The sequence below is a fragment of the Trachypithecus francoisi genome, unplaced genomic scaffold, assembly GCF_009764315.1.
Source record: "Trachypithecus francoisi isolate TF-2019V2 unplaced genomic scaffold, Tfra_2.0 Lachesis_group12, whole genome shotgun sequence".
NCBI classification, from domain to species: Eukaryota; Metazoa; Chordata; class Mammalia; order Primates; family Cercopithecidae; genus Trachypithecus; species Trachypithecus francoisi.
In genome coordinates, this window is record NW_022681457.1 from 93186469 (window position 1) to 93200845 (window position 14377).

General features: G+C 55.9%; 1 protein-coding gene across 1 annotated transcript; it reads right to left on the minus strand.

Moving 5' to 3' along the window:
• Window positions 1-1607: 1607 nt before the first annotated feature.
• Window positions 1608-10987, minus strand: HCRTR1 (hypocretin receptor 1). The gene is made up of 10 exons (XM_033227371.1): window positions 10856-10987; window positions 10609-10710; window positions 9918-10032; window positions 9345-9685; window positions 9016-9194; window positions 7647-7890; window positions 7141-7256; window positions 5004-5230; window positions 3654-3775; window positions 1608-2006 (listed from the first exon to the last, which is right to left on the minus strand). Exons 4-10 carry the CDS (start codon window positions 9541-9543, stop codon window positions 1816-1818), a joined length of 1278 nt encoding a protein of 425 aa, XP_033083262.1. The 5' UTR covers window positions 9544-9685; window positions 9918-10032; window positions 10609-10710; window positions 10856-10987; the 3' UTR covers window positions 1608-1815.
• Window positions 10988-14377: the final 3390 nt, after the last annotated feature.

Genomic DNA, 14377 nt, shown 5'->3' on the forward strand with positions numbered 1-14377 from the left:
CGGCATCCTGGTCACCTCCCCTGAAATTTCTTCAGTTTATCCGAGTCCCCCAGAGTGGAGGGCTGAGGCCCCCCATGGTGCTGGGTTCAGCCAGCAGAGCGTGGAGTAGAACTGCAGTCATTAGGAGCAGCGCCTGTTGTTTCTTTGTTCCCACTGAACCAAGTGTCTGCTGAAACCCGATGGTGCCAATTGTAGTCTCTCACCTTTGTGCTCAGCTGAGGCTGAGGAGCCCAAGACCTGGATTGATCTTGTGAGCATGGTTGGTTCTGAGCTTGGGGGCCGGCTGTCACACCTCATCCTGCACACTCACCTCCAAGCCTGCCTACGCACTGTGCCAACCGCTTTGGATCCTAAGGCCAGTGGGAGTGTGGAATGGGCAGGAGAACCCATCCTGGCAGCAGCTGGAGCTCTGCGCCATCCACAGAGAGCTGGGCTGGTAAGTCGTGTGGAGAGCAGGTGGCATACTTAGGCCACACATTCCACCTGCTCTGGGTGAAGCGGGGTGCCTAGGATGAGCAGTGCTTCAATACTCCTGGGCTGGACCCCTGGCAGCACCAAGGCTGTGCCCACCTTCTTGACGGGTGAGGTCAGAGGGAGCCTACAGCTCCATTAATCAAGTTAAGCAGACCTGGTGGTGTGCATAGCAGAGCTGGCCCCTGCCAGATGTCCTTGTTCCTCTCAGCAGAGTAGCACTTCAGACTGCGCTCCACGTCCTGCTCTGGCAACACGGCTCGGAGCCTTTGGCAGCCTTAAAATCATCTCGGTGGCAGACGGAGCATGTCTGGCCAAGTCTGTGGCTTTCTCTTTCTATCCTGTGAGTTCATAGAAAATAGACGCAAGCCTTGGTTTCCAAGAAGATGAAGATAACAGCAAATCAGCCCATTAACCTGCTATCTGCCTACCCGGCCCCCCTTACCTTCCCCAGGCCATTGGGCCTGTGAGCAGACAGTTGTGTCGAGGGGCAAGGTTCTGGCATCACAGGATTGGCACCGCATGAGGAGGCAGCACCACGTGTGCTGAGGCCTGGCTGAGTCCATCTTGGATCCCATGTAGTGGGAGTGGGAGGTCAGCAGATAAGAGCATTCTAGTGCCTTCTTGTCTTCCCTCCCCCTAGCTTCCCTACCTTCCTCTGCTCCTAACCTCAGCGGCACAGATTTTGTGCAATGACAAGGAAAGGGAACATTCAGTGCCAGGCTTTTAATTACAGTTGCTTCGGGCTGCTGGCCTCTGTGCCAAGTGGCCATGGAGAGTGTTTTATCACACCACAAAGCCAACAAGGTCAGGTCTGTGGTGTGTGCCCTTGGCACCTGGTTAGGGTGGGGCTGCGCTCATGGCCCACTGGAGAAAGGCTGGGCCCAGATTAGTTCACACAGGCATCAGAACAGCTGGCCAAGTGCAGCCCTGGGCTTCAGGGAGCCACGGAACCAGATGGAAATGCCTGTTGGGACCTTTAGAGCAGACTCTAGGGAAGGCCGGTAATTGGGTAGGAAAGGGGTCTTTAGGAGGATGGTCAAGCTCTGGAAGGATGATGGGGACAGATTATACTGTGGGGTATGGCCAAATGAGAGAAGTAAAACAATAATCGTGTCCACAACACTTCACAGTTGACAATGAGCTTTCCACTTGCTTCAGCATGCTTAATCCTCACATCAACCCTGCTTAGGGGACACAAGCTCAGAGAGGGCAAGTGACTTATCCAGAATCACACAGGCAGAAACCCAGAACTGAAGCCCCAGCCTTTCACCACATCCAGCTGTCTTTCCATGAGGGGTAGGGGCAGATCCCCTGAGCTGGAGCCTCCAGGGCAGCCCTCGCTCAGGGCAGCACTGTGGTGACGCTGGTGAGCACCACATGCTCAGAGAGTTTGGAGACGGAGCATCGGCTCTGCAAGGACAAGGACTTGTGGCTGGCAGAGGAGCGGGGACTAGGGGCCTTCAGAGAGCCGCAGGGACCCGGGCCAGGCAGGCAGCAGGAGAAGGCAGCCTTAAACTGCTCCCGGAATTTGCCTTGGTTGGGAGACAAAAGACACAGCCATAAGGAGACAGATGCAGCAGGAAGGGGCCTTGAGCCCAGGGACACCCACGCAGCTCCAGCCAAGCTGCCTGTGAGGAGGCGGGGAGGGAGGGAGGGATAGAGCTGGGAGGCAGAGCCTTGAGGCAACCTCGGCACCGCCAGGGAGAGAGGACAGAGGCCCTGGAGCGGATTCCCAAGGAGAGACGCAGTTGCCATCTGATTCCTTGACTGCGCTCTGGCTCAGAGACTGGCTCAAAACGTGGTGTCTGGCTCAGGGGCCTCAGGTCACCTCTGCCCTCCTTGGTGTGTGCGTGGGGGTCACTATCTGTTGCTAGGCTTGTGCCCTCTTTGCCCTTTGGTGATGAAAATGACGGCAGCAGCAGCCCTTTTGCATTTGGCAGTCACGCTGTGACGGGCGCCTCAGCCTCTGTCCCCCAGAGCATCCCAGCACCCTGAAAGACTGGAGTCCTTTATCCTCACTTCACAGATGAGATGCACATAGGTACAGTGGCTTGCCCAAGGCCACCCAGCCAGAAGCTGAACCCAATTCTAATTCCAAAGCCCTTCTCAAGGGGGAGGAGGGAAGGAGGGACCGCCACACCACCTTGTTCAGCCCAGGTGTACCATGGAAACAGATTTTGTCAGGCTGGAGCCTCTTTGATCATGTGTCATTAGCCTGCCACCCTCTCTGGTGCCCAGCACAGGGCCAGGCACCCAGTAGGTGCTCAGTAAACACAGGCCAAACAAAGGCATATGTGTCAGTAAGTCTGTCTGCCCTCCCCTCCCCACAGAGCTTATCTTCTCTTTTCTGAGCTGGAAACCCGCAGCCAGCCTTGTTGAGTAATTCTTGAGTCTCAATGAGGGTTATACTATTGACTCCGGATCCCTTCTTTAACCTTTTAGTAGTTCCTCAAAGATTATTTCTGTCCAGGCTTGAACAGTCATCTGGACCTGTTCTTCAGAAGTCTAATCCCAAAGTCAGAGGGCTGGTGAGTCACACTTCTGCTGAGCTCAGCCTCAGGGCCATTACCACCCTGAGACTGGGAGGTAGAGGGAGGGAGTGGGCACTGGGACAGCAGAGAGGAGAGGCCTGGAGTGGGAGTGGGCGCGGCCAGGGAGGAAGACTTCCAGAGGGGACGACCCCTGAGATTCTGGTCGCTCTGCCAGTGTGTCTAGCTGAGCCGGGGAAGCCCTTTCCTGAGCCTGGCCTATCTCTGCCAGTGACCCTCCTTTAGCCCTGACACCTGGACTGTGCAATCCTTCCTCAGGCAGGGGCTCCAGGGCCCTCCTCCCACAGGTCTGACTCCCTCCTCTGCCTGTGCTGATTGGAGGTCTTGCTGTGCCTGCACCTGTGGTGGGAGTAGGGGGTGAACTGACCTAGCCCCTGCCCTTCCACTCACTCACTGGTCTGCAGAATCTGCACAACTGGATCCTGGGTGCTAGCCACTGTGGCGAGTGTAGCCCGTCTCCCACTCAGGACAGGGCCCCTCGGGGTGGGTCCTCCCAGAGCAGGATCACTGTGCCCACAGCAGGTACATCCTCACCCACCATCCTTTATTTGGGCCTGGCTTGGGGATGGGGAGACTTGTCATGTGGACTGTTGGCCACCCTCAGTGACTTTGCATCCCCAGCCTGCTCACCACTGAGGAAGTTGTAGATGATGGGGTTGGCAGCACTGTTGGCGTACACCAGCCAGTGGGAGAAGGTGAAGCAGGCGTAGACAGCTTCGCGGTCACTGACTTGGCGGAACATCCCGAACACCCTAGGCCCAGGGTAGAGGAGCGTCAGAAATGGAGTAGTTGTGTGTGTGTGTATTGGGGGAGTGCTGCTCACAGAACCTGAGCTGTAAAGTGCAAGAGTTCCTGCTGCCCACTTCTGTCCACATTTCCTGCCTTCTGTACCTGAGGTCTTGGCCAGGGTTTGGGGTTCTCAAGCATGGAGGGTATCAAGCACCGTGATGGGCATCTCTAGTCTCCTCGCCATCGGATCCCCTAGGGCTTCCCATCCACTTTCTCATCCATCCTCACAGCAACATGATGAGTCATAGACATCATCCATTTTTCTATTAGGGAAACTGAGGCTCAGAGAAGTAAAGTGACATGCCGAAGATCACACAACCAGGAAGTGGCCAAGCACAGTCTCAAAGTGAGACTGTCTTCTGTCCAATAGCCTGCATTCTCTCCCCGGCGCCCTGTGACCCTCTTTTGCTGTCCCTCCAGACACATGCATGGTTAGCTCTCTCACTTCAAGTCTCTGCTCAAATGTCATTTCCTTGGAAAGGCTTTTTTTTTTTTTTTTTTTGAGACAGCTCTGGCACCCAGGCTGGAGTGCAATGGTGCAATCATGGCTCGCTGCAGCCTCAACCTCCTGGACTCAGGCTATTCTTCCACCTCAGTCTGTGTAGCTAGAACTACAGGCACATGCCACCATGCCCGGCTAATTTTTTGAATTTTAGTAGAGATGAAGTCTCATTAGATTGCTTGGGCTGATCTTGAACTCATGGCCTCAAGCGATCCTCCCTCTTTGGCCTCCCAACGTGTTGGGATTACAGACGTGAGCCACTGCACCTGGCCCCTTGCTTTTTTTAAACCATTATATCTAAAGCAAAAGCAAAAACCCACCAACCCTTGTCATTGTCACTCTGTCCTATTTTATTTTTCTTCCCAGCAGTTATCATTTCCTGATATTATAATATACATTGATTTTTCTATTTACTTCCCTTCTCTCCCGCTAGAATGCATCCTCCATGAAGGCAGGGACTTTGTCTGTCTTGTGCACTTGTTCACTGTATTTCCAACCCCCTAAAATGTGATGATTAAGTGAATGAATTTTCACGATAGCCCTAGGAGACAGAGGCTCAGAGAAGAGAAATGGCCTGCCCAAGGTCACATTGTGGAGAAGGGGTGGAGCCAGGTCTTTCTCCCAAGCAAGGAGAGCTCCTTCCCTAGCCTCAAACTTCTCCCCACCCCAACCATACCCCGGGCTCTCACCTCTTAAGGACATTGAGGACACTGATGGGCAGGTAGCAGAGGGCAAAGACCAGCAGCACCACCATCAGCATCTTGGCTGTCTTCCTCCGCGCACGCATCTGCTTCACTTCAGCCAGGAAGGCGCGGGCCCGGGGCTGGGGCTGTCCACTCAGGCCCTGCTCCAGGTCCCCCAGCTGGTCTGAGGGGCGCTTCCAGTTTCGCACCAGTGCTGAGGTGGTGCCGGGAATCTGTCCAGCACACATAGAGACAGCAGCGGTGGGTATAGCACCTTGGGAGGGTGGTTGCCTTTTGTGGGGCCCACTCCAGGCTGGACCCTGGGCAGGGTGGAGATGGGCAAAGGGAGAAAACCTTTGCGAGAGGAAGCAATCTGATGTTTATGATAAAGACTAACACTCAGGACTTGAGAGTGAATGATAGATTTTCATTTTCTTTTTTTTTTTTTTGAGATGGCGTTTCACTCTTGTCACTCAGGCTAAAGTGCAATGGTGCGATCTTGGCTCTCTTCAACCTCAGCCTCCCGAGTAGCTGGGATTACAGGTGTGTGCCACCACACCAGGCTAATTTTTGTATTTTTGGTAGAAACGGGGTTTCACCACGTTGGCCAGGCTGGTCTTGAACTCCTGACCTCAGGTGATCCGCCCGCCTCAGCCTCCCAGAGTGCTGGGATTACAGGTGTGAACCACTGTGCCCAGCCTAGACTTTCATTTTCCATGAGCTCTTTGTGAAACCCCCTACAACATGCCTTGTGGAAAGGTATCATTGGTCCTTATGGATAGATGAGGCAACTAAGACTCAAAGAGGTGGGGACCCTTGACAAGGCCCCAGGCCACATCCTCTCAACTGCCCATCCATCCTCCCTAAATCTCCAACACTATCTTTGAGAGTAGGGGTGGGGGTGAGTTGTGCCTCCTCTGGGTCATACCAGACTGTGAGGAGCCCTGGGCAAGGGGTGGGCAGGTGGGCAGCATGGAATTGCCTGGACCAGTGCCTATAAGCCTGGAGTGGTTCTGGGCTCCTGGAGAAGCCTCTCCTGCCGCCGGACGCTCGGATCGCCCACCACAGAGGGGCATGGGGCTAGAGTTCTGGAAACGTGGGTCTAGAGCCAGCTCAGACATCTGTGAGCTATGTGACCGTGGCCACCTCATTTTCCTTTCTAAGCCTTGCTTTCATGTCTGTCAAATGAGGAGGATCGTGCCCGTGTCCTGCTTGGCTGGGGGTTCTGTGGGGAGCAGGTGATGAGTGCTGGTGGACTGCAGGGCTGGCCAGCCAGGAAGGGCCCTACTGGATTGGGTGCTCCTCCAAGGCAGGACTTGGGTCACAACCAGTCCGTGTCCCCACCCACTGCCCGGCATGGCCTGGGCGCAAGCCAGTACTTCCTATGAAATGTAGATGACGTCCCTAAGTGTGAGAGTCCCTTCCTGAGCCTGGTCATGTTCTGCTGGCCTGCCTTTTCTCACCACCCAGACACCAGTCCAGGACTCCCACTCACTAGGCCAAGGGCCTGTGAGCACCCCTGCCCCCAAAAAACCTAGGAAACCCACTGAGGGTCAGTCTGTAATGCAGGAAAGAAGACAGGCCCTGGAACCAGAAGGCTCTGCTGCTGTTGAATCTGGCAAGTTGGTTGCCCTTATTTGGCATTTGTGACGTGGGTAACGTTGCTTCTTTTGTTAGAAGTTGTTAAGACACTGGATGCAAAGTGCCTAATTTGGCAAGCAACATGGGGTTGCTATTATTATTGTTGCAGTGGTACTAAACTCAGCAGTGGAAGCTCACAGATCTGGGCTTTAGTTCCTGATCTACTCACTAGCTGAGTGGTTTGGGGGAAGTTATGTTGATCTTCTGGGTCTCGGTTTTCTCATATATTTAATGTGGGTAATATATGGTGGCTAAGGATGCAAGACTATCTGGGAGTAGATACTTCAATAAACGGCAGCCACTAATATTAGAAGGACATGTTACTATTCCATTCCAGGGTAGCCACTGGTGCTTTTGGTGTTGAGTTTGACGTGTCTCTGGGCTTCCCCTCTCTTTGGTTGCAGCCAAGATGGCACGTGCTGATGGCAGAGGACTGTCTACTCAGTTAGACCAGTAGCACCCCCACCCCCAGCCCACACAGTGACACCAGAGTGGGCCTCACCTGGCGGCCCCAGAGCTTGCGGAATATCTGGAAATAGGCCATGGCCATGAGGCCCAGTGGGGCCAGGTAGGTGACAATGAAGAAGCAACTGTGGTAGATCTTGGGATATAGGTCATCTGCAGGGGTCAAGAGATGCAGAGTCAAGCCCAATCCGCGAGCCCCACCCTTCCCTGGTTAGCAATGCCACCCTGTCCTGACTAGGGTCAAAGCAAGGCCTAGGAGCAGCTGGACCCCCTACAGCCACCATGACAGACAGAGACTCTGGAGTTGTCCAACTTGGGGTGTCCCTCCTGGAAGGATGTCTACACTAGAGCAGATATCTACATGAGGGGAGGCATCCACCCTGGGAGTATCCCTGGTAGGAGCCACTCTAGGGTGTCCCCTGGGGAAATGCCTGCCCTGGGATTTCCCACTTGGGAAGGGACCCTGCTAGATGCTTGCTCTTGGGGTACGTGCTCCCGAAGTGCCCACCTGAGGGGATGCCTGCTTCAGGCTTCCACCATTACCTGCCCAGCGTTCATCACAGACCGAGAAGAGCCGTGTGCGGTTGGCTAGCTCGGGCAGCACACTGCTGCATTCCATGACTGCAGCCTGGGGCACCATGACGGTCAGCGACACAGCCCAGATGCCCAGGATGGAGCCACGGGCCCGCCGGGCTGTGCTCTTGAACAATAGTGGGTGGCAGATGGCATACCAGCGGTCCAGGGCGATGAAGCTGAGAGTCAGCACTGCCACTGACACGGACACGGCCTGCCCCACGGGGACACAATGTCAGTCATTTTGGGGGCCACCCAGAGACGTGAGAGTAGGTGAGTGAGGAGGCTGACGGCAGGTGCAGGGCAGTGCAAATCCTGACTCCACCACTTACTGGCTGTGTAAATGTGGGCAAGTCACTCACCCTCTCTGAGCCTTGTCTACAGAATGGGTTTATACCATCTACCTGGCAGGATTCTTGTGAGAATAAGTGAAATCATGTGTAAACAATGTCCAGCTTCAGAGCTGGCACATGGTAGGTGCACCCCTCCGGTGAATAATAACTTGTACCTATGTAACTTACTATGCGCTGGGCACTGTTCTCTTCATCCTCATGGCAATCCCACAGAGTAAGTGCTCTTGCCCCTCCTGTTACAGATGAGGAAACAGGCACAGAATTCCCTCATCCATCTGTCTTTATGCTCAGGGTCACCAGAGTTAACTGGCTGAGTGGGAAGCCTCAAAACTGGGAAATCCAAGAGGCATTCATCTCTGCCATGGAATGCAATCCCTACCCCAGGCTGTTAGGAAAAAACCCTCATTCTGGGAGACAGAGTTGAGTCTGGGCCAGAGGTGGGTAGGCATTGCCTCTAGGGGTACCCCCTGCCCTCTGGGGTGCAGGAAGTGGATCACAGGATACAAACTGAGAGAAGCCTTCTTCCATCCCACTAATCCCATCTGGACATCCTGGTTTCCACCACTGGGGTCTTTCCTGGCCAGTGCAAGAGGGAGAGGAGAAGGCTGTTTCCATCAGGCTCCTCATGTCTGCCCCTTTGGGATTGAGGAGCAGGCCCAGGGTGTTGTGTATGTGTCACTGTGGGCTGATGCCTCTTTCCTTGACTGTGTGCCTGTGTACCTGGAGGTGACTATATGTGTCAACACGTGTCTACATATATGTCTGTGGCTGTGACTAGGAGGGGATCTCTGTGATTTTGTGGGGTTGTGTCTGTGTCCTGGAGTGTCTGATCTGGTGGCTTGCCCTTGCTAGCAGCCGAGGATGACACTTCAGGGGTCACGAGCCACTGACCTATCTGAAAGGCAAGTCTGAGGGTCACTGAGACCTACGCAAGGTTTTGTACAGGTGTGACAAGGAGTGGTGAGGGGTGCCTGGGCAGAGCTCACCTGTAGATAGGGGATGACCTTGCAGAGGGCATGGCCGAACAGCCAGGACTCAGTGATGTCCACCAGCAGGCTGGCCGGCAGGCAGATGGCAGTCACCAGAACGTCAGCCAGGGACAGGTTGACGATGAAGTAGTTGGTGACCGTCCTCATGTGGTGGTTCCGCCACACAGCCAGGCAGACTGCAGGGTGCAGCGGGGTGAGGTGAAGCTAATGGCAGAGCCACACCCATCCTAGTTCTGCCCAATCAGCGAGCCCCTCCCCACATACACCCCCCCCCCTTCAATCCCCAGGGAAAGCCAGCAGCACTGCAGGGCAAGCCCTGGACCTACCCAGGGTGTTGCCCACCAGGGCCACGAGGAACACAGCCACATAGGCTGCGATAAGGACCCACTCGTACTGTTTTGGGTACAGATAATCGCGCCACAGATAGCGGAGAAACTCGTCTTCATAGTCTGGAGGCACAGGGGATGGCTCCCTGCTGCCAGTGGGGACCCCCATCTGGGCCCCTGGGGTGGCTGAGGGCTCCATGAGCTCAGGAGCCGCTGCGGCGGAGGGGCATCCTAGGCTCTGCAGAGGGGGAGGAGGGAACTTGGGCCAGCCCTCAGCCCACTCCCCTCAGGGTGCCTGGAGGCTTGCACCCAGTTCTTTTCGGATCTCAGCTCCAAACTTCCTGAAGGGAGGAAGGAAAGGAGAGAGTGGGGAAAGAGAGAAGGAAGGAAATTAGGGAGTGTGCCAGGTGCTTTGCATATAAGTTCCCTCTTAATTCTCACAGTCATGAAATTGGTGGAAGAAGACAGACCTGAGTTGCATCCCAATTCCACACCAGTTGCCTTGGGTAGCTTACCTGGCCTCTTTCAGCCTCGGTTTCCCCATCTGTCTAATGGGGTGACAGCCCTACCTACCTTACAGGGCCGCGATGAGGAGTAATGAGCTCCGATGCTTGCCAAGTGCTTCACCAAGAACCTGGTTCAAGAAGGTAGTTTAGGGGACGTTTCGGGTTACCATTATTAGGGTACCCTGCTTTGCAGATGAGAGGGAAGCTCAGTGAGATTGAGTCTCTTGCTCAAGGTCACAAAGCTCCTAAGCCAGGTCTGTTCGAACCCATCAAACACCATAGATTTGGGAGGATAAGCCATCCCGATTGCAAATATTTCTTGAGCCAGTTCACAGGCTTTAACTTTGGGTTGGGAAAACGAGCCAAAGGAGGTGTTAAGAGACCCAAGCCCCACCCGCCATACCTGCCAGACCCTCCGGTGGGCACGCGCGCACACGCACACGTACAACACACACACAATGTGGGTGGTGCGCGGAGGGACTGATGACCCCGTGGGAGCAAGAGGAGCGTCCAGGCCCGCTAAGAGGCCCCCTTTGGGTCCCCAGGGCCGCGACGCTCTCCGACGGCCGCCAGGAGCCGCTGTTCCGGCGCGCGGGCCGCTCTCCATTCATAAATCCGGCCAGCCCAGCTCCCCGCCCCTCCCTCCTCCCGCACTCAGCCCCTCCTTCCCCCGGCTGGGCTAAGACGACCCCGGCCAGGTACCGGAGGGTTGCGGATCCCTGGAGACCCCTGGGGAGGGGGAGGGGACGCCTTCATACCCCACTGAACGCCGACAGGCCCGCCCCGTCCTCGGGACCTTCCTGCACCTCGGGGGCTGCGGGGGACTCTTGGAAGGCGCGGGGAGCGAGGGTACTCGGAGCCTGCTTGGAGGAGAGCAGCGCTGGCCGAGAAGCCAGTCTCCCAGCACCCAGGTTACCCCCCCGAGACTCATGGCTCCTCCCATCCCTCGCCGCGGGTCCTTTGGAACCCCCATCCCGGGCCTGGGGGGTCCCCCACACCCCGCACCTGTTGGCTCCGGGACCCGGGTGTTCTCGGCTGCTGGTACCCGGACCTGGCATCGGAGACTTCGCCTTCCTACGAGGAAGGCCGAGCCTCTGGGGGCCGGGGCTGCGGGAGGGGGCCGGGGCAGCCCCCTCCCTAGGCTGCGCTGCCTGGGCTCGCGGGGCTGAGCGCGAGCCCCGGCAACTGCGCGGGCTGTGGCTCGGCGCGGGCTCCGCCGGGCTGCGCGCTGCGGGAAGGGAGGGCCGGCGGGAGGGGCAGGGCGGGGTGGGAGCCCCCAGACGGTCTTGGCTCCTTGTCTTCCAGCCAGCCCCGAGACCCGCAGGGCGGAGGGAGACGCTCGTTCCTTCTCGTCTCCCACTTCACGCTTCCATCCCACCTCCATTCATGCGTCCATCCGTTCATTCATTCCATCCTCATTCGTTCAATATTTATGTCCCTGGCCACCCCGCATTCTGGGCGCACTTAGTGTGTGCCGGCGGGCCTGGCAGCTTCGGAGGGCCACAGTGCAGAGGTGGAGCCCAGCCGCGCCTCTCCTTGCTGCCTGACATAACTGAGGAGGAGGATGGCACAGGTGGGTCACAGGGATGAGACAGAGAGGATGCCTGCACCGCCTCCAGCCCAGCTCCGGATGCTGCTGGAACAGCTAGCTCCCAACGATGCCAGAGAGCCTTTCTCTCCCATCTCCCAATCCCCCATCCTATCTGCCCCCAATTCTTCTTTTTGTTATACCTACTGTTGCCCCCAAAAAACAAGGACACCGATGGGGACAGAAGTGGGGGTTCGTTAATTCCACAAATAACGATTTATTAAGCTGTGTGCCAGGCAATGAGTTATAATAATACAGCTACCATTTGTATAATGCATATGATGCCTGGTCTCATTTAATCTTCATATTAGCCTGGTGAGGTGGTCGTTATTGTCCCCATTTTACAGATGAGGACACTGGACCCACATGGGGCAATGACTTGCCCAAGGTCGCACAGCAGAGGCAGAGCAGGGCTTCAAGCCTCTGCCCCTCTCAGGCCTATGAGCCTCTCTTACCAGACAGAGGCTCCCTCACCTGCTGGTTCCCTCCCTCTGGCTGCTGGGGGAGGCAGGTGTACACCCAGGCAATTAACCTGTGGTGTGAGGAGAGTGTGAGGGCCCTGGGAACTGTGGGGCACGGGAGGACAGACCGACTCAGCCAGGGCATGAGAACAGGCTTCCTGGAGCAGGGGCATCTCCATGGAGACCTGAAGAATAAGAAGGTAGCCCTGCAAGGGGGATCGTGGTATTCCAGGAAGGTATTCAAGGTCAGGAAACAGCAGGGGCAAAGGTTTGAAGGTTGGGGATTCTGGAAATCACAGGTAGGTGAAGGGTGACTGCCTGAGCATCATGCAGTCACTTTGACCATCCCCTACCTCAGGATAGGACCTTCCTAACACGTCACCCTCTGAAACTCACACTCTTTCCCTCCTGGGGTGACTCCTGGGATGTAACCACCATCTTTCCCGTTGCAGCCAAAGCCCTTTTCAAAGGCTCTGGAGATGCACTGTTAGGCATAAGAGGTGTGGGAGAGGACATTGGAGCAGCCTAAGGGAGGGGGCCAGTGACCTTCACCTCTGCAGAACAGGAGGATGACTGAAGCTAAACTCAAGGCAGAACTTTGTCCTTGGGCAGGTATGGCATCTGCATGGTGGGTGATATCCTGCCTGCCCTAGGTGCTGGCCAAGGTAGGAGAGTGAAGAGACTCAGAAGAGGGGCTGGTGTGTGTGTGTGTGTGTGTGTGTGTGTATGTGTGGGTGCGTGCATGTCTGTGTATGTATGCATGCGTGTGTGTTTGTGTTTGAGTCTTGAATTCAAGTAAGGGCAGTGGTGTGTGTCTAGGGAATCCAGTGTGTTTGTGTCTGACTATGCATATGAGCAGGGGATGGGCTCTGGGTTGATGACTGGAGGTCACCCTGGGTGGGATGCGTCTGTCTGGGTCTTGATCTGTCTCTGTGTTTTGGTGTTTGTGTCTGTGAGGAATGTGTATGTGTGAGGAGATGTCTGTTTCTCAGTGTGGATCTGAATGTTCAACTGTGGCTTTGACTAGCACTGGCCCCCCAGTGTGTTTCCCTGTGAGTGTGGGAATGTGAGTGTGGCCATGCCTTTGTGTGCAAGGCTCTGTGAGTGTGCGTATGTGGAACTTGGTACATCTGTTCCTACGGCAATGACTCATCTTATCCCCCCACATTCTCCGCCCCCCACCTGGAGCTGTGACTGTTTGCTATGTAGGGGCTGAAGAGGGGGCTGCAGCATGTGGGGGGGATGGGAGGCAGATCGTGTGGGGACACTCCAATGACAGCTGCGGCAAACAAGGTGCAGCCAGCGGTGTGGAAGGTACAGATTCATGTTTGTCTGTGTGGGCGGTAGGCACTGGCCAAGCCCAGCACAGCCCAGGCTTAGAACCTAGCCCAGAGTGCAGATCTCCATATTTCAGGGCTTCACAGATACCACGGGTTGGAGTGGGCACGGGGCTCACCAGGTTCCCCCAAGTCACGATACAGGGTAGTGCATGTCTATGTAGGAAGGAAATCATAGCTGGGAATTCCCCCCCAGTATACAATTTCACAGAGTCAGTCCCATCTCCACTTAAGAGGGATCTCAATTGCTAACCTTCCCCCACCCTTTATTCCTTGGTACCCCGAAGATGGCTGCTCCCCAGGTCAAGGGATCCTGAGAGATTCCTGCCATCACAAGCAACAGATCTCCCTGTCTCCCCTAGCAGACCCTGGCCAGGCATTTTCAAGTCAGCAGCAGGAGCCAGGGCTGTGGCCTGGAGGCGCTAGGCCTCGCAGCCCCTCTGGTCCTGAATCTGGGCTATTTCACCACAGCCTAAGGGTGGGAGAGGCCAGTTATTTGGCCTAGATGGGCGTGAGAGAGAGTGGGTGTATGCTTAGAGAAAATCCTGGGGGCGGGGCAGTGGGAACCAGCAGTGCTCTAGAAGACCTACAAGAAGCTGCCGGATTTTGGTCCTCAGCACAACAGCACTGGGCTCTGGGAACTCTGGCAAAATGCCCATGTCTAAGGGAGGGCCCCAGGGACCTCAGGTCCTCCATGTCCAGGCTGGGCTCCCAGCCCTGGCGCCTCCTCTGCCCAGGGAGGACTGGCCTCAAGGCTTTGCTGTGCTTGAGCTGTCTGTCAACAGGGGCCCACACGACCTCTTTCCTGGAACCAGCCAGCCCCAGCCTTGTTGATCTAATCCTGAGCCTCTGAGCCACAGGTCCCTGTCATATCCATCTTCAAGTGTCACCCTAGGCATTGGCCCCAGGTGCTACCTCCTCCTCCTTCCCAATCCTGCTGTGACTTACAGTAACCTCTGTCTGGCTAGGACTAGAGTAATTGGAATGTAATTGGGTTTCCTCTTGCTAATGCCGCTACAGACCTGGGAACGTGGATAGGAAAACTCTGGAGAAGGCAGAGGTGCTTTGTAGAAGAGCAGAGATCAGGCAGCAGGCCGAGGTGTGGGGTGGGTGAGGGGAGGCCAGCAGAGATGGGCTGTGC